At 40.1% G+C, this 20,642-nt stretch overlaps 1 protein-coding gene across 3 annotated transcripts in view; it reads right to left on the bottom strand.

Moving 5' to 3' along the window:
* mi (minus) overlaps positions 1-20,642 on the bottom strand; it is a 58,326-nt gene that overhangs the window by 10,847 nt on the left and 26,837 nt on the right. For 2 of the 3 annotated variants that reach the window (XR_011394056.1, XM_070100594.1), the window contains exons 11-16: positions 17,823-17,918; positions 17,017-17,151; positions 15,271-15,370; positions 4,720-4,869; positions 3,261-3,479; positions 1,601-1,772 (exon numbers count right to left, since the gene is read on the bottom strand). Coding sequence is in view for 2 of the 3 variants with exons in the window: in XM_070100594.1 (XP_069956695.1) it covers positions 1,601-1,772; positions 3,261-3,479; positions 4,720-4,869; positions 15,271-15,370; positions 17,017-17,151; positions 17,823-17,918 (872 nt within the window). In the remaining variant the exon portion in view is untranslated. The remainder of the gene's footprint in view (positions 1-1,600; positions 1,773-3,260; positions 3,480-4,719; positions 4,870-15,270; positions 15,371-17,016; positions 17,152-17,822; positions 17,919-20,642) is intronic. The other variant, XM_070100595.1, reaches the window with a different exon arrangement.

The following is a 20,642-nucleotide window of genomic DNA, read 5'->3' as shown; positions in this document are numbered from 1 at the left end:
AATGCTATAGTCTTTAATTATGTATAGTAATATAAAATAACATTTTTACTTACCTTTATTGAAGATTGGTGATGGCATCTGGAAGATAGGGAGGAGGAGAGAGGGAGTTGGGGTTATTGTTTGGAAGGAGAATCCCCCTCCATGAGGACTTCCGGTATCAAAGCCCTCTCTGGGGTTGCTTCCCTTCTCTGTATTTTAATGCCACTAGAACCAGCTTGAGAGTCATTGGACCCCAGTCTCACAAAACAACTGTCCACAGTCCTCTGTTTCTGTCTCACAAAATAACTGTCCACAATCGTCTGTTTGTCTCACAAAATAACTCCACAGTCGTCTGTTTGTCTCACAAAATAACTGTCCACAGTCGTCTGTTTCTGTCTCACAAAATAACTGTCCACAATCGTCTGTGTCTCACAAAATAACTCCACAGTCATCTGTTTCTGTCTCACAAAATAGCTGTCCACAGTCATCTGTTTCTGTCTCACAAAATAACTGTCCACAATCGTCTGTTTGTCTCACAAAATAACTCCACAGTCGTCTGTTTCTGTCTCACAAAATAACTGTCCACAGTCGTCTGTTTCTGTCTCACAAAATAACTGTCTACAGTCATCTGTTTCTGTCTCACAAAATAGCTGTCCACAGTCATCTGTTTCTGTCTCACAAAATAACTGTCCACAATCGTCTGTTTGTCTCACAAAATAACTCCACAGTCGTCTGTTTCTGTCTCACAAAATAACTGTCCACAGTCGTCTGTTTCTGTCTCACAAAATAACTGTCTACAGTCATCTGTTTCTGTCTCACAAAATAACTGTCCACAGTCCTCTGTACATCCTGGCAAGCTCAACAAGTCTCACTCCAATCTCATACTTCTTCACATCTATGGTGTTTCTCACTTGCTTTACCACAGGGGTACCACTAGCAAGTTTCTTTGGGCCCATGGCAGCTTATTTCACAGCCCCACAAGCACTAAACACAATTAAATGATCGTAAAATGTGTGAATGAGATCACAGGTTAGTGTTCACTCGAGCATAAACAAAGCTAGACTGCTCACGGCGCCTGCGCGGGGACACGGACAGAGCGGGCCAGCGGACAGGTCCTGTACCCGGCAGTCCGAAAATAGGGGCGCGTTCAATAATAGGGACACAGTTTATCCGAAAAAATGGTCTTATTTTCGAAACATTCGATATGTGATATGTTCGATTTTTGAGGTTCCACTGTATTATTATTACATTCACAGAGAAGCCCTAAACCTGTTGGGGGTCATATAGCACCTTGGGAATGGGAAACTTTCAGGTTCAATTCAAGGAGAGGAGGGAAGATGAAGTGTATAACACAAATGTAAATGAAGGATGGAAGAGGACAAACGTTGGACTTTCAAATGGAAGGGAATGTGTGGATCGTGTCTAAATTCAAGCAAATAACAGTAACAATAGAAAATGGCAAGGATAACTATTACATTTATAAACTTGAAAAAAGGCATGTGACATGGTTGAGAAGTAAGTGCTGCAAATACTGTATATGGGGAAAAGGTGATGGGTTGTTAAAAGCTGTAGCTTTTTATGAAGAAAGTGAGGTTATAGTATACAATATAAATATACTTACTTGCTTATGTACATCACTAAGATCAGCAGGCTTAGGTATTCTCTTGTTTTGTGCACTAGAGCTTCTTAGTGAATCTCTAATAGCTGATGGTCTTAACAAATCTGAAGGTTTCAAGTCACTCTCACTATTTTTATTTTCGCTACTGCTTTTTCTAGCTCTCTTTTGAGGTGTCCTGATAACAAGAACATCAATTTAAGAAATATGTATACTGTAGATGTACATTTGTCTAAAAAGTGAAAATATTTAAATAGTGTATTTGCATATTGTTAGCATTTTTAACACACCAGTCATCTCCCAGCAAGGCAAGGTGACCCAAAAAAGAAGAAACACTTGCATCACCATTAACTCCATCACTATCTTGCCAGAGGAATGCTGACATTACAACTCAGATACCCCTCCAACTGCAATATCCCCACCCCTCCTTCAGAGTACAGGGCTGTACTTACCACTTCCAGACTCCAGTTCAGCTAACCAATTTTCCTGAATCCCTTCATATATGTTACCATGCTCACACCCTAACAGAACATCAAGTCATAAAAACCACTTGACTCCACTCACTCCAATCTTAACAAGCTCACGTGCCTGTTGGACGTCCAACAGACACCTCCAACCTTTCTTATGACAACCCCAACCCTGCCTTCCCTCCACTACAAATTTATACATCCTCCAAGTCATCCTGTTTTGCTCCATCCTCTCTAAATGTCCAAACCACCTCAAAAACCCTCTAATCTTCAAACTATGAATTCTCTGCATGATATTCACACAACACATTACCCTCAGGTAAGACATCCCCACTGCCTATAGCCTACTCATTACTGCAACATTTAAAATCCATGCTGCACACATATAAGAGTGTTGGTACCACTAAGTTCTGATACATTTTCCTTTTGCCTCCACAGATAACATTTTTTTTAGTTTCCACAGATGCCTCAGTGTACCAATCACCTTTTTCCCCTCATCAATTCTATGATTCCCCTCATCTTTCACAGACCCATCTGCTGACAAGTCCACTCCCAACTATCTGAACACATTCACTTCCTCCATTCTCCCTCCTCTCAATCTGATATCCAATCTTTCATTACCTCAATTTATTGTTCCTCTCATTATTTTGTTCTTTCCTATGCTCACTTCTAATTTCTTTATTTTACATACCCTGCCAAATTAGTCCAGAAGATTATGTCATGTGATGCACAGCCTTGAACATCATATACAGTATACACATGTGTACACACCATACAATATTTATAGAGTACTGTATTTTACTTTTCTAATAAGCCCTAAATCATGTCATAACATGACATGGCTTGGACATCCAACAGGTGTGTGTCAGCATGTTAGATAGGAATAAGTGGAGGCAAATGGTGTTTGGAAATTTACAAGCTGTTGGAATGTGAGCAAGGTAACATTTTGTGAAGGGATTCAGGGAACCAGTTAGCTGGACTGGAGTCCTGAAGGTGGGAAGTACAGTGCCTGCATTCTGAAGGAGGGGTGGGAATATTTGCAGTTTGGAGGGGCATCTGAACTGTATTGGCATCCCTCTGGCAAGTCAGTGATAAACTGAATGATAGTGGAAGTGTTTCTTCTGGGTCACCCTGCCTTGGAGGGAGATGGTCAGTGTGTTAAAAACAAAAATACATTGTACAGTGCCATAATATCTTACCTCTGTATTTGATTTTCCGACTGACGCAATCGCTTCTGTGGTGGTGGTTGATGTAAATGCTTACGAGGTGATCGTCTTAAGGGTCCTATTGCTCTCCATGCACTGTGTGCACTTCTCAGGCTCACTGTATCTGCTTCACTGGTCTTTCTCTCTCTTCTCCTCATTATCCTGCTCAAGTGCTGTTTCACATCCACTTTAGCTTCATTTTTAGTCTCTTTGCTTTCAATAAAAGAAAAAATATATAAATGTAGTCCACATATGGAATAAAGACATAAAATATAAAATATCTCTACAAATTCTACAAGTGCTGCAAGGAATTATCTGACACTTGAGGTGTCAATCTTTCATTTCTTGCTCATCTAAAATACCGTATTTCTAAGAGTGCTACTCATGCCTTTTCATTAAGCTGTAATGAAGAATCTTTAAATAAGAAAATTATTTGAAAAAGAAAGGTCCTTTACAGTAGTTTAGGTAGTAAATTAATGTAACCGTATTGTAACAAATGAAATATTTTTTAACACTAGCCATCTCTCACCAAGGTATGGTGACTCAAAACAAGAAACCATACCCCCGGCCGGGATTGAACCCGCGGTCATAGAGTCTCAAAACTCCAGCCCGTCGCGCTAGCCACTAGACCAGCTAGCCACAATAAGATTCATCCAACTAGGTATATTTCTACACCATACCATGTGGTCACAGAGGTGCCTGTGCTAACTTTCCTATGGTGTAGAAATATACCTAGTTGGATGAATCTTATTGTGGCTAGCTGGTCTAGTGGCTAGCGCGACGGGCTGGAGTTTTGAGACTCTATGACCGCGGGTTCAATCCCGGCCGGGGGTATGGTTTATTTGCAATCGTGTCATTACGATTTCTTAAGTCAAACAAGAAACATTCACCATTGTTCATTCAACAGCTGTCTTCCCAGAGGTGCACACATATTACAATTCAGCTGACCCTCTGAATTGCCTCATCCCACCCCTCCTTCAGAGTTTGCCACTGTACTTCCCATCTTCTAACCAGTTTCCCTGAATTCCTTCATAAATGTAGCTTGCCCACACTCAAGCAGCACATCGAGTCATAAAAATAATTTTCCTTCATTCCTATCTAACATGCTCGCATAAACATGCTGGATACTTAAACCCCTAAGACTCAAAACCTCCTTTACCCCCTCCCTCCCACCCTTCCTGGAATGGTCCCTACCCCTCCTTCCATCCCAGATGCCACTACCTCCCTTTCAAGATATTCTCCCCATTGTTTCAGTACCTCCACTTATCTAGCATCTTCCCTCTTTCATTTTTAATTGCGAAGTTCATTTGTAAATATATATCAAACTAAACATTCTTAGCTCTGTACACTAATATTCAGCCTATACTTTGGTGCATTCTTGGTCTACAAAAGAGCTCACATGAACACTTGCTAAGCACTAATCTACTTATCTAAATTGTTAGTGTGTCAATACCTGCTGGATCTGTGTGTCGAGACTGTAACATAGGCAGTCTCTTTGTCTTGGAACACAGTACAGGTGGCTGCAGTTTCTTGTCTGATGTAGCGATTTTTTACCTGGTTACACTGTTCATTGTACTTCTCGCATCGCTCATCAACATTGTAACTGAAAATAATGTTCTATCTCTATCTTTCAAAATCTATATCTTTCAAACTAATAATGATTGCTTACAATTCTAGCAACAACAGAAAATCAGAAACAATTTAATAATATTCATGCACTTCCTATTTCAGTTTTAAAATTAAGTTCACTAGAGAAAGTAAATCAATTAGAAAAAGAAAAAAATGAATACACATCACAAAACTGTGCCTGGAACAATACACAACCCACAAAATGAAAATAGAAAATAGACATTTTGGTCCATTCTGTACCATTATCAATTCACACCATGGGGAGGGGGAAGGACTCCTGATGCTGAGGAGTTCTTAATCCAAGGAATTGGAACTATCCTCTTTCTCGGACCAAACTTGATTGCCTCCCATTCTCCATACACACTATGATCTCTACAGGTTTAGTGCTTCCCATAAATATACAGTAATAATAATAAAGTATAATAAATTTGCATCTTGATAATGATCCATGACACACAAAGCAACCACAAAAAGCCTGACTGATCTGAGATTGGGCCATGATTAGCAAACAGACAATTGAGCTTCCACTGCCCTGTGTTGAATGACCCACATGGATTTGGCACTGTATGAGAATAAATACATAAATAATGATTTATCAAAATGCCATCTAATATTCATTTTTAACTTGTGGTTTAGTTGTGATGAACACATAATCTCAGAACAGACATTAAAAGGTGAATGTTAAAATATTAATTCATATATTCTACAGTATTCATATTATTTATGTCTTGTTTCCTCTGGTAACTTCCCATCCAAGAGGGGATAGACAAATGTACAATATGCCTCAGGCATTTCATTTAATGTGGTTAAAAAAAAAAAAAAAACTTGGTGGAAGACCTGAAACATTTGTACAAAAAATTTTACATGCTGGTTTCACCATCATAAAGGTGAGGCAGTGCCCCTTGTTTGAAGGGAATAAGAACTGAAGTATATGTCACAATACAGTGACTGCATCAATTCACAACTATATAATCCACAAACTGGAAATGAAAACTAAACTAATATGTTTTGATCTGTCCTGGACTATTATAAAATCCCATGTGTAGTGGTCCAGGACAGACTAAAATGTCATCCAGCTTTCATTTCCAATTTGTAAGTTGGTTGGGAATAAGAACTACTTTTTCCAAGCACACATTATCACCATATCTACTTCCAAATACAGTGGAACCTCTACTTACGAGTGCAAGTTTTTCCAGATACGAGCAGTCGCTCGGTTGATTTTTTGCTTCCAGATGCGAGCGAAATTTCCAGATGTAAGCAGGCCTCAAGGGGGTTCCTTGATGCTGGTGAGGGGCTCTTGCTCTTGATCTAGGGAACTGGATCTCAGTTGTTTTTTGGACTATCTTATTGAAACTTGGGCAATGTATGATGGAAAGATGCTTCTTAGCGTACACCAAAAATGAAAGAAATCGGGCCATAAATAGCGGAGTTCACTTCTCAGCCATTAGCTTCCCCTTAGCAGTATATTTTCATATAGTTTTTATGGTTGTATTCTCGTTTTTGTGGTCTCATTTGATAGCATGGAAGATATACTACAGAAATGGATATGATTTTGATTGGTTTCACGACGAAAAGTACGTTGAAATTGAGCTCAAGGTTGCAGAAATATTTGATTCTTTGGCGATGTTCAAGAGTAAACAAATGACGTCACCATTCAATGCCTGTCCAATCGGCACTGCCCCTCAACCTTCATATATTGGAAAGCTCTTCAACATGCTAGCAAAAGTGGGAGCAGACATCATGAGGTAGCAGTGGCAGACAACATGAAGCAGCAGTGGCAGACACCATGAAGCAGCAATGGCAGACAACATGAAGCAGCAGTGGCAGACAACATGATGCAGCAGTGGCAGACAACATGATGTAGCAGTGGCAGACAACATGAAGCAGCAGTGGCAGACAACATGAAGCAGCAGTGGCAGACAACATGAAGCAGCAGTGGCAGACAACATGAAGCAGCAGTGGCAGAAAACATGAAGCAGCAGTGGCAGACAACATGAAGCAGCAGTGGCAGACAACATGAAGCAGCAATGGCAGACAACATGAAGTAGCAGTGGCAAAGTGTAGCAATTAAGTGTAACATTAAGAGTGTAACAATTAAGTGTAGCACTGAGAGTGTAGCAATGAAGTGTAGCATCAAGAGTGTAGCACTTATGTCACTCTGTCTGACTTTTTTGGGTTATCCTAGGTTCTCTGCACATGTAGTCAGGAGCAGGAATGGCCGCTGTGGTGGCCCTATAAACCCCAACAAAAACAATGGCCGCTGTCACTACCACTAGCCACATATGTAATGACATTTATTTTATTCATTCTAGTGTATATATCATGTTTCTATGTTATCAATATTGTTTATTATGTTGTATTACATGAATTGTGATAGATAAATGAGCCACAGAGTTGATATTAGGGAAATTATTGAAGTATTTTCTCGTGCCTGGAATTCCACTGGAATGAATTAATTCCATTTCAATTAATTTAAATAAGGAAAACTGACTCTGCAAACGAGCAAATCCAGATGCGAGCAAGGTCATGGAACGGATTAAACTCGTAAGTAGAGGTTCCACTATACCTAAATACATTAATTTCCTCCAAACTCATTCCCTCCACTGATATTCAATCTTTATTGTCCAGACTTTTTCTCACTCGCATCACCTTGCTTTTTGGTTTATGCTTACTTTTAATTTTCTTCTTGTACATACTCCTCTCAAACCCCTTCACTAATCTTTGCAACTTCTTAGAAACTCCTTAAAGTAGTCAACAGCAAATGTAACAACTCTCACCTCATATCAGATTCATTATCTATGAAGCCCACACCTCTCCACAACACTAGAATTCACTTCTTTTTCAACACCATCCATAAATATATAAACAAACAGACATCACACAGCCTCATCTAAAGCCTATTTCCACTGGACAAAGTGCCCTTCTACATACCCTAACCTGAACCTCCCTCTCATTAAAACAAATACCTTTTAATAGGTAGTAGGTTGGTAGACAGCAACCACCCAGGGAAGTACTACCGTCCTGCCAGATGACTGTGAAACAGAAACCTGTAACTGTTTTGCATGATGGTAGGATTGCTGGTGTCTTTTTCTGTCTCATAAACATGCTAGATAACAGGGATATCTTGCTACTCCAACTTACACTTTGGTCACACTTCACAGACATGCACATGCATATATATATACATACATCTAGGTTTTTCTCCTTTTTCTACATAGCTCTTGTTCTTCTTTATTTCTTCTATTGTCCATGGGGAAGTGGAAAAGAATCTTTCCTCCGTAAGCCATGCGTGTCGTATGAGGCGACTAAAATGCCGGGAGCAATGGGCTAGTAACCCCTTCTCCTGTAGACATTTACTAAAAAAGAGAAGAAGAAAAACTTTATAAAACTGGGATGCTTGAATGTGTGTGGATGTAGTGCAGATGACAAGAAACAGATGATTGCTGATGTTATGAATGAAAAGAAGTTGGATGTCCTGGCCCTAAGCGAAACAAAGCTGAAGGGGGTAGGGGAGTTTCGGTGGGGGGAAATAAATGGGATTAAATCTGGAGTATCTGAGAGAGTTAGAGCAAAGGAAGGGGTAGCAGTAATGTTGAATGATCAGTTATGGAAGGAGAAAAGAGAATATGAATGTGTAAATGCAAGAATTATGTGGATTAAAGTAAAGGTTGGATGCGAGAAGTGGGTCATAATAAGCGTGTATGCACCTGGAGAAGAGAGGAATGCAGAGGAGACAGAGAGATTTTGGGAGATGTTAAGTGAATGTATAGGAGACTTTGAACCAAGTGAGGGAGTAATTGTGGTAGGGGACCTGAATGCTAAAGTAGGAGAAACTTTTAGAGAGGGTGTGGTAGGTAAGTTTGGGGTGCCAGGTGTAAATGATAATGGGAGCCCTTTGATTGACCTTTGTATAGAAAGGGGTTTAGTTATAGGTAATACATATTTTAAGAAAAAGAGGATAAATAAGTATACAAGATATGATGTAGGGCAAAATGACAGTAGTTTGTTGGATTATGTATTGGTAGATAAAAGACTGTTGAGTAGACTTCAGGATGTACATGTTTACAGAGGGGCCACAGATATATCAGATCACTTTCTAGTTGTAGCTACACTGAGAGTAAAAGGTAGATGGGATACAAGGAGAATAGAAGCATCAGGGAAGAGAGAGGTGAAGGTTTATAAACTAAAAGAGGAGGCAGTTAGGGAAAGATATAAACAGCTATTGGAGGATAGATGGGCTAATGAGAGCATAGGCAATGGGGTCGAAGAGGTATGGGGTAGGTTTAAAAATGTAGTGTTAGAGTGTTCAGCAGAAGTTTGTGGTTACAGGAAAGTGGGTGCGGGAGGGAAGAGGAGTGATTGGTGGAATGATGATGTAAAGAGAGTAGTAAGGGAGAAAAAGTTAGCATATGAGAAGTTTTTACAAAGTAGAAGTGATGCAAGGAGGGAAGAGTATATGGAGAAAAAGAGAGAGGTTAAGAGAGTGGTGAAGCAATGTAAAAAGAGAGCAAATGAGAGAGTGGGTGAGATGTTATCAACAAATTTTGTTGAAAATAAGAAAAAGTTTTGGAGTGAGATTAACAAGTTAAGGAAGCCTAGAGAACAAATGGATTTGTCAGTTAAAAATAGGAGAGGAGAGTTATTAAATGGAGAGTTATAGGTATTGGGAAGATGGAGGGAATATTTTGAGGAATTGTTAAATGTTGATGAAGATAGGGAAGCTGTGATTTCGTGTATAGGGCAAGGAGGAATAACATCTTGTAGGAGTGAGGAAGAGCCAGTTGTGAGTGTGGGGGAAGTTCGTGAGGCAGTAGGTAAAATGAAAGGGGGTAAGGCAGCCGGGATTGATGGGATAAAGACAGAAATGTTAAAAGCAGGTGGGGATATAGTTTTGGAGTGGTTGGTGCAATTATTTAATAAATGTATGGAAGAGGGTAAGGTACCTAGGGATTGGCAGAGAGCATGCATAGTTCCTTTGTATAAAGGCAAAGGGGACAAAAGAGAGTGCAAAAATTATAGGGGGATAAGTCCGTTGAGTATACCTGGTAAAGTGTATGGTAGAGTTATTATTGAAAGAATTAAAAGTAAGACTGAGAATAGGATAGCAGATGAACAAGGAGGCTTTAGGAAAGGTAGGGGGTGTGTGGACCAGGTGTTTACAGTGAAACACATAAGTGAACAGTATTTAGATAAGGCTAAAGAGGTCTTTGTGGCATTTATGGATTTGGAAAAGGCGTATGACAGGGTGGATAGGGGGGCAATGTGGCAGATGTTGCAGGTGTATGGTGTAGGAGGTAGGTTACTGAAAGCAGTGAAGAGTTTTTACGAGGATAGTGAGGCTCAAGTTAGAGTACATAGGAAAGAGGGAAATTATTTCCCAGTAAAAGTAGGCCTTAGACAAGGATGTGTGATGTCACCGTGGTTGTTTAATATATTTATAGATGGGGTTGTAAGAGAAGTAAATGTGAGGGTCTTGACAAGAGGCGTGGAGTTAAAAGATAAAGAATCACACATAAAGTGGGAGTTGTCACAGTTGCTCTTTGCTGATGACACTGTGCTCTTGGGAGATTCTGAAGAGAAGTTGCAGAGATTGGTGGATGAATTTGGTAGGGTGTGCAAAAGAAGAAAATTAAAAGTGAATACAGGAAAGAGTAAGGTTATGAGGATAACAAAAATATTAGGTGATGAAAGATTGGATATCAGATTGGAGGGAGAGAGTATGGAGGAGGTGAATGTATTCAGATATTTGGGAGTGGACGTGTCAGCGGATGGGTCTATGAAGGATGAGGTGAATCATAGAATTGATGAGGGGAAAAGGGTGAGTGGTGCACTTAGGAGTCTGTGGAGACAAAGAACTTTGTCCTTGGAGGCAAAGAGGGGAATGTATGAGAGTATAGTTTTACCAACACTCTTATATGGGTGTGAAGCATGGGTGATGAATGTTCGAGTGAGGAAAAGGCTGGAGGCAGTGGAGTTGTCATGTCTGAGGGCAATGTGTGGTGTGAATATAATGCAGAGAATTCGTAGTTTGGAAGTTAGGAGGAGGTGCGGGATTACCAAAACTGTTGTCCAGAGGGCTGAGGAAGGGTTGTTGAGATGGTTCGGACATGTAGAGAGAATGGAGCGAAACAGAATGACTTCAAGAGTGTATCAGTCTGTAGTGGACGGAAGGCAGGGAAGGGGTCGGCCTAGGAAAGGTTGGAGGGAGGGGGTAAAGGAGGTTTTGTGTGCGAGGGGCTTGGACTTCCAGCAGGCGTACGTGAGCGTGTTTGATAGGAGTGAATGGAGACGAATGGTTTTTAATACTTGACGTGCTGTTGGAGTGTGAGCAAAGTAACATTTATGAAGGGGTTCAGGGAAACCGGCAGGCCGGACTTGAGTCCTGGAGATGGGAAGTACAGTGCCTGCACTCTGAAGGAGGGGTGTTAATGTTGCAGTTTAAAAACTGTAGTGTAAAGCACCCTTCTGGCAAGACAGTGATGGAGTGAATGATGGTGAAAGTTTTTCTTTTTCGGGCCACCCTGCCTTGGTGGGAATCGGCCAGTGTGATAAAAAAAAAAAAAAAAAAAAAAAAACTTTTAATAACCATGGATCCTATACATTTGCAATATCTGCTATGTTGCTTCCCTATCCACCTTACTATGTGTCCTTTTCTAAATCAAATAAAACAAGAAGTTCCTTACCCTTATCAATGTAGTTTTGTTCATTTATATGCTTTAAAGTAGACACTTGGTCTACACAGCCCCTTCCCTTCCCAAATCATCCCCGTTCGTCTGCAATCCCACTTTCTGTCTTAAATTTTCAGTAATAATTCTACTGTATATTTTACCTGGCATATTCAACTTATTCTCCTATAATTCTAACTCTCTCGTGTCCCTTTTTCCCTTATATAAAGGAACTGTCCATGCTTTCTCCGAATCTTGTGGTACCTTCTCTTCATTCATGGATGTTATATAAATAAAGCAAGCATTCCAAAACTACAGTGAACCCTCGCCTTACGATATTAATCCATTCCTGAGAGCTCATCGTAAGCCTAAATTATCGTAAGGCGAATTAATTTTCCCCATAAAAAATAATGGAAATCAAATTAATCCATGCAAGACACCCCAAAGTATGAAAAAACAAAATTTTTACCACATGAAATATTAATTTTAATACACACAAACTGAAGAAGACATGCACAATTACTACTCTACTAAGAATAGAATACATGACACTTACCTTTACTGAAGATCTGGTGATGATTGATGGGATGGGAGGAGGGGAGAGTGTGGAAGTTATTGTTTAGAAGGGGAATCCCCTTCCATTAGGACTTGAGGTAGCAAGCCCTTTTCCGGGGTTATTTCCCTTCTTCTTTTAATGCCACTAGGACCAGCTTGAGAGTCACTGAACCTCTGTCACACAACAAATCTGTCCATAGAGGTCTGTACCTCCTGTTCCTTTAAGATTTGCCTAAAATGGGCCACAACATTGTCATTGTAATACAGTGGACCCCCGCATAACGATCACCTCCCAATGCGACTAATTATGTAAGTGTATTTATGTAAGTGCGTTTGTACGTGTATGTTTGGGGGTCTGAAATGGACTAATCTACTTCACAATATTCCTTATGGGAACAAATTCGGTCAGTACTGGCACCTGAACATACTTCTGGAGTGAAAAAATATCGTTAACCGGGGGTCCACTGTAGTCACCAGCATGGCTTGCAATAGCTGTGTTAGGGTGATTTTCATCCATAAAGGTTTGCACTTCAACCCACTTTGCACACATTTTCTTAATCTTTGAAGTAGGCACAATGGATTCCACAACTGGCATAGGCTTCTCAGGGTTAGCCCCAAACCCTTCAAAATCTTTCTTAATTTCCATACTAATTCTCACCCTTTTTACCACAGGGTTGGCACTAGAAGCTTTCTTGGGGTCCATGGTGACTTATTTTGCAGTTACAAGCACAAAAAACACTGGGATAAGGTGAAATGTACCGAATGTATGCGTGGATGCGCCTGCACTGGCTGGCTTGCAAACACTGGCACCCACGGGGCAGCTGAGGCCACACATGGGACGCGTCCCGGACGAATCACATAAGGCGAGTTTTTTATCGTGAGGCGAGGCAAAATTTTTGCATTCAAATGCTTCGTATGGTGGATTTAACATAAGGTGATGCGTTCGTAAGGCGGGGGTCCACTGTATATACCTACCTACTTGAAGTATTTCAGTCTTAATCCCTTCTATCCCAGTTGCTTTACCCACTTCCATCCTACCCAATACTTCACACTTTTTTCAAATGAATTCTTAGTGAAATTAATTCCAAACAAAAGATAAATAGCCTCCCTCACTGTCCACACTTCTCATGCAAGGATACAGATGCTCTTCTTGAACTTTTAGACCAAGATATATGAGGACTAAGCATATCACAAAAAGGGTGAAGAAAGCACTCAATACAACAAAAAAGAACCACTGAAGATCATCACCAGAGCTACTGGTGACAGTTACATGCCAATGAGTTATGATATAGTTACTGTAAATTCAGACATACAAGTTTTTTTTTTTTTAAACCTGGGGTGAACTTTTACAATGGTATATAATGGCACACTCTAAACCACCTCTTCAAAATCACTGTCCTGAGTTGGTCCTCTGATTTCTAACAACACCCAAATACTACTATGGTATCTGTCTTTTCCATTTATTCAAACATATCATAAACAGGGGTGATAAATCATATTTTTTATCATAAATAAGTGAAAAAATCATGATAATACAGAAGAAAAACTTTCTTGGCATGTATTACACAAATAATTGTAGTGCTAGAAACAAGCAAAACAAGTTAAGGTTAATTAAATGCCTGCTAAATGCCACATTCAAGAGTTTAAATTCTTTCATGTTAATAAAAGAAAGGTGAAGTGCAATCATACACAGTAATAGAGAATACTTGAGTTTCTACATACAATTAATATAATAGATGAAACTTATTTTAAATACGTTATACTAGTTCCCAAACTCAAAGTGCCCAACGAAGACTGCTTTGAGACAAACTGACTGGAACTCTTTGAATGGGAATCTTGAGTCCAGCAGCTTCCTAGAGTTATCCAGGATTGTTTTTTTAAAGCAGTTTGTGACAGAAGCAACAAGAGGTAATAATTTGCCTGGCCTGGCAAACAAGACCCTCATAAATAATCTAGGATCACAGAAAAGCCTGGCATAATATTTTTTTTTTTTTTTTTTTTTTTTATTATCACACCGGCCGATTCCCATCAAGGCAGGGTGGCCCGAAAAAGAAAAACTTTCACCATCATTCACTCCATCACTGTCTTGCCAGAAGGGTGCTTTACACTACAGTTTTTAAACTGCAACATTAACACCCCTCCTTCAGAGTGCAGGCACTGTACTTCCCATCTCCAGGACTCAAGTCCGGCCTGCCGGTTTCCCTGAATCCCTTCATAAATGTTACTTTGCTCACACTCCAACAGCACGTCAAGTATTAAAAACCATTTGTCTCCATTCACTCCTATCAAACACGCTCAAGCATGCCTGCTGGAAGTCCAAGCCCCTCGCACACAAAACCTCCTTTACCCCCTCCCTCCAACCCTTCCTAGGCCGACCCCTACCCCGCCTTCCTTCCACTACAGACTGATACACTCTTGAAGTCATTCTGTTTCGCTCCATTCTCTCTACATGTCCGAACCACCTCAACAACCCTTCCTCAGCCCTCTGGACAACAGTTTTGGTAATCCCGCACCTCCTCCTAACTTCCAAACTACGAATTCTCTGCATTATATTCACACCACACATTGCCCTCAGACATGACATCTCCACTGCCTCCAGCCTTCTCCTCGCTGCAACATTCATCACCCACGCTTCACACCCATATAAGAGCGTTGGTAAAACTATACTCTCATACATTCCCCTCTTTGCCTCCAAGGACAAAGTTCTTTGTCTCCACAGACTCCTAAGTGCACCACTCACTCTTTTTCCCTCATCAATTCTATGATTCACCTCATCTTTCATAGACCCATCCGCTGACACGTCCACTCCCAAATATCTGAATACGTTCACCTCCTCCATACTCTCTCCCTCCAATCTGATATTCAATCTTTCATCACCTAATCTTTTTGTTATCCTCATAACCTTACTCTTTCCTGCATAATATAAGTTCCATATTGTCACTCTACAGAATACAATGAATTCAGGAAACTCTAGGTTAATGTAGAATGAGATAACTTTCCTAATGATTATATTAATAAAGACCTTACAAATGTAACAAATATGTCAAACAGAAGACACCAGATGTTAAGGAATACTGTTAAAATAAATTAGGAAAATGAGATTACTTTTGTTTCTTATAGGAAAGTGTAAAAGTTCTTAAAAAAAAAATACTTACTAAATACCATGATGGTGAGCATAAAGTGATTCTGGCCAAGTTAGAGAAACCGCTTCTTGCAAGGTTGATTTTATTTTGAAGGAATGTCGACCTGATGATGCTACAATTAAAAAACGCAATATATTGCATGGCATAAAAATTTTCTTTCTGTGAAATCTAAAAATGTTATATTCATTTTTTAACACACTGGCCATCTCCCACCAAGGCAGGGTCACCCAAAAAAAAGAAACACTTGCCGTCATTCACACTATCACTGTCTTTCCAGAGGTGCACAGATATTCTTCTTTCAATAAACTGGCCATATCCCACTGAGGCAGGGTGGCCCAAAAAGAAAAACGAAAGTTTCTCTTTTTAAATTTAGCAATTTATAAAAGAAAAGGGGTTACTGCTCCTTGCTCCCAGCATTTTAGTCGCCTCTTACGACACACACAGCTTACGGAGGAAGAATTCTGTTCCACTTTCCCATGGAGAAGGCGCACATTATATTCAAATACTTACCATAAATTGTTTTTGTAGCACATCACGTCAACACCAAAGAAGGATAATCCGAAGTAAACATATTCACAATCATTCACTCTAGTTTAATCTCTAGATAAAAACAATCACAGCTCACTTCAATATTCTCCCCATCTCCCAACATCTTATCACCTTCACTCTTAACTTGCAGATCTATTTTCTTCCTTAGTGTCCTCAATTTATTCATTTCCCAAAAACATTGCCTATAGTATTTAATAACATATGTTGAGAATTCTTCATCCATTCTTTCATTTGCTTATATTCTGCAGTTTTTTGTTACTTTAATTTTTTTTTTCAGCAAGTCGGCCGTCTCCCACCGATATATCTGCACTTCAGTGCAGATATATGGGTCTATGAAAGATGAGGTGAATCATAGAAATGACAAGGGGGAAAAAGGTGAGTGGTGCACCGAGGAATCTGAGGAGACAAAGAACTTCGTCTGTGGAAGCAAAGAGGGGAATGTATGAGAGTATAGTTATACCAACGCTCTTATATGGGTGTGAAGCATGGGTGGTGAATGTTGCAACAAGAAGGCTGGAGGCAGTGGAGATGTCATGTCTGAGGGCAATGTCTGACATGAATATAACGCAGAGAATTCGTAGTTTGGAAATTAGGAGGAGGTGCAGGATTACCAAAAACTAGTATTATCCAGAGGGCTGAGGAGGGGTTGCTGAGGTGGTTTGGACATGTAGAGAACAGAGAACAAAATAGAATAACTCTGAGTGTATAAATCTGTAGTGGAGGGAAGGCAGGGTAGGGGTTGGCCTAGGAAAAGCTGGTGGGAGGGGGTAAAGGAAGTTTTGTGTGTGAGGTGCCTGTACTTCAGCAAGCATGCATAGGCATGTTAGATAGGAGCAAATGGAGACAAATGGTTTTTAGGACTTGACGTGCTGTTTGAGTGTGAGCAAGGTAACATTTATGAAGGGATTCAGAGAAACTGGCAGGCTGGACTTGAGTCCTGGAGATGGAAAGTACAGTGCCTGCACTCTGAAGGATGGGTATTAATGTTGCAGTTTTATAACTGTAGTGTAAGTGCGCCTCTGGCAAGACAGTGATGGAGTAAATGATGATGAAAGTTTTTTTTTTCAGGCCACCCTACCTTGGTGGGAAATGGCTGATATGTTAATAAAAAAAAACAATATTTTACAATGCAAAAAAACTTCTATACACACCCAACTTTTCTGCCTTTATCACTATTGTTATACAACAGAAGAACAAGTATTAACTCACTGTGTGTAATCATTTTCTGTTTTACTCTGTCTACTGGCTGGCCACTCTTAGTAAAGAGCTTAGTGAGCTGGGCAGCTTCAAGAGTGAGAATGGCATCAGTGTGTGGTGGTGGGGCAAGCCCTCCAAGCAAATCACCTGAAAATAAAATGTAGAGACTACCTAATAAAATAATTGACCAGAGGCAAATATTAATGCAGTGAAGCTCATATGATTATCACATTTACAAATTAAGGACTGATGGTTCAAGTTCAATTGCTAAGAAAACAGCAGCAGTACTCACAGATGAGACCAACGTGTCTGAGGGATTCTCGTAAATAATTACAATTATGGGGAAGCACAAAACTTATATAGTGTCTGGGGAATGAAAGTCATTCAGGTTCAATTTAATTTTTTACAGCAAGAGCCCCCTCACCAGCATCAAGGAACCTCCCTTGAGGAAGGACACTGCAATTGAATCTTCCTTCAGGCAAAATAATTAAACAGGCAGTAGAGATGTTATTTTTTTAAGGCAATGTGTGGTGTGAATAAGCAGAGAATTCAGAGCTTGGAGATTAGATGTGGGATTACCAAATGTATTATTTAGAGATCTGAGGAGGTGTTGAGGTGGTTTGGATATTTATAGAGGATGGAGAAAAAGATGATGACTAAAGAGGGTGTATAAATCTGGGGCTGAGGAAATGAAGGGTAAGGGTCATCCCAGGAAAAATTGCAGGGAGTGGGATGAAAGATTTTGAGTGGTTCATCTTAGCTGGGGCATTTGTAAGTGATGGACCCCAGTACTATAATATTGTATTATGTTCTCTTACCTGAGTGGCGGCGGGCAAGTAATGATTTTTCAGCATCAGCTTCAACCTTGGCCAGAGCAATATATTCAGGCCACTCAGTGCTGCTTACTGCTGTCTCTGTCAAAAAAAATATAACCTGAGTATATCTTCATAGGTAGTAGGTTGGTAGACAGCAACCACCCAGGGAAGTACTACCGTCCTGCCAGATGACTGTGAAACAAAAACCTGTAACTGTTTTGCATGATGGTAGGATTGCTGGTTTCTTTTTCTGTCTCATAAACACGCTAGATAACAGGGATATCTTGCTACTCCTACTTACACTTTGGTCACACTTCAGAGACACGCACATGCATATATATATACATACATCTAGGTTTTTCTCCGTTTTCTAAATAGCTCTTGTTCTTCTTTATTTCTTCTATTGTCCATGGGGAAGTGGAAAAGAATCTTTCCTCCATAAGCCATGCGTGTCGTATGAGGCGACTAAAATGCCGGGAGCAATGGGCTAGTAACCCCTTCTCCTGTAGACATTTACTAAAAAAGAGAAGAAGAAAAACTTTATAAAACTGGGATGCTTAAATGTGCGTGGATGTAGTGCGGATGACAAGAAACAGATGATTGCTGATGTTATGAATGAAAAGAAGTTGGATGTCCTGGCCCTAAGCGAAACAAAGCTGAAGGGGCTAGGAGAGTTTCAGTGGGGGGAAATAAATGGGATTAAATCTGGAGTATCTGAGAGAGTTAGAGCAAAGGAAGGGGTAGCAGTAATGTTAAATGATCAGTTATGGAAGGAGAAAAGAGAATATGAATGTGTAAATTCAAGAATTATGTGGATTAAACTAAAGGTTGGATGTGAGAAGTGGGTCATAATAAGCGTGTATGCACCTGGAGAAGAGAGGAATGCAGAGGAGAGAGAGAGATTTTGGGAGATGTTAAGTGAATGTATAGGAGCCTTTGAACCAAGTGAGAGAGTAATTGTGGTAGGGGACCTGAATGCTAAAGTAGGAGAAACTTTTAGAGGGTGTGGTAGGTAAGTTTGGGGTGCCAGGTGTAAATGATAATGGGAGCCCTTTGATTGAACTTTGTATAGAAAGGGGTTTAGTTATAGGTAATACATATTTTAAGAAAAAGAGGATAAATAAGTATACAAGATATGATGTAGGGCAAAATGACAGTAGTTTGTTGGATTATGTATTGGTAGATAAAAGACTGTTGAGTAGACTTCAGGATGTACATGTTTATAGAGGGGCCACAGATATATCAGATCACTTTCTAGTTGTAGCTACACTGAGAGTAAAAGGTAGATGGGATACAAGGAGAATAGAAGCATCAGGGAAGAGAGAGGTGAAGGTTTATAAACTAAAAGAGGAGGCAGTTAGGGTAAGATATAAACAGCTATTGGAGGATAGATGGGCTAATGAGAGCATAGGCAATGGGGTCGAAGAGGTATGGGGTAGGTTTAAAAATGTAGTGTTAGAGTGTTCAGCAGAAGTTTGTGGTTACAGGAAAGTGGGTGCAGGAGGGAAGAGGAGCGATTGGTGGAATGATGATGTAAAGAGAGTAGTAAGGGAGAAAAAGTTAGCATATGAGAAGTTTTTACAAAGTAGAAGTGATGCAAGGAGGGAAGAGTATATGGAGAAAAAGAGAGAGGTTAAGAGAGTGGTGAAGCAATGTAAAAAGAGAGCAAATGAGAGAGTGGGTGAGATGTTATCAACAAATTTTGTTGAAAATAAGAAAAAGTTTTGGAGTGAGATTAACAAGTTAAGAAAGCCTAGAGAACAAATGGATTTGTCAGTTAAAAATAGGAGAGGAGAGTTATTAAATGGAGAGTTAGAGGTATTGGGAAGATGGAGGGAATATTTTGAGGAATTGTTAAATGTTAATGAAGATAGGGAAGCTGTGATTTCGTGTATAGGGCAAGGAGGAATAACATCTTGTAGGAGTGAGGAAGAGCCAGTTGTGAGTGTGGGGGAAGTTCGTGAGGCAGTAGGTAAAATGAAAGGGGGTAAGGCAGCCGGGATTGATGGGATAAAGATAGAAATGTTAAAAGCAGGTGGGGATATAGTTTTGGAGTGGTTGGTGCAATTATTTAATAAATGTATAGAAGAGGGTAAGGTACCTAGGGATTGGCAGAGAGCATGCATAGTTCCTTTGTATAAAGGCAAAGGGGATAAAAGAGAGTGCAAAAATTATAGGGGGATAAGCCTGTTGAGTTAAAGGTAGTAGGTTGGTAGACAGCAACCGCCCAGGGAGGTACTACCGTCCTGCCAAGTGAGTGTAAAACGAAAGCCTGTAATTGTTTTACATGATGGTAGGATTGCTGGTGTCCTTTTTTCTGTCTCATGAACATGCAAGATTTCAGGTACGTCTTGCTACTTCTACTTACACTTAGGTCACACTACACATACATGTACAAGCACATATATACACACCCCTCTGGGTTTTCTTCTATTTTCTTTCTAGTTCTTATTCTTGTTTATTTCCTCTTATCTCCATGGGGAAGTGGAACAGAATTCTTCCTCCGTAAGCCATGCGTGTTGTAAGAGGCAACTAAAATGCCGGGAGCAAGGGGCTAGTAACCTCTTCTCCTGTATATATTACTAAATGTAAAAGGAGAAACTTTCGTTTTTCCTTTTGGGCCACCCCGCCTCGGTGGGATACGGCCGGTGTGTTGAAAGAAGAAGAAGAAGCCTGTTGAGTATACCTGGTAAAGTGTATGGTAGAGTTATAATTGAAAGAATTAAGAGTAAGACGGAGAATAGGATAGCAGATGAACAAGGAGGCTTTAGGAAAGGTAGGGGGTGTGTGGACCAGGTGTTTACAGTGAAACATATAAGTGAA

This window comes from Cherax quadricarinatus, chromosome 73 (assembly GCF_038502225.1).
Source record: "Cherax quadricarinatus isolate ZL_2023a chromosome 73, ASM3850222v1, whole genome shotgun sequence".
In the NCBI taxonomy this organism is placed as follows: Eukaryota; Metazoa; Arthropoda; class Malacostraca; order Decapoda; family Parastacidae; genus Cherax; species Cherax quadricarinatus.
Note: the sequence above shows the minus strand (reverse complement) of the source record. Positions and strands in the feature narration are given on the sequence as shown.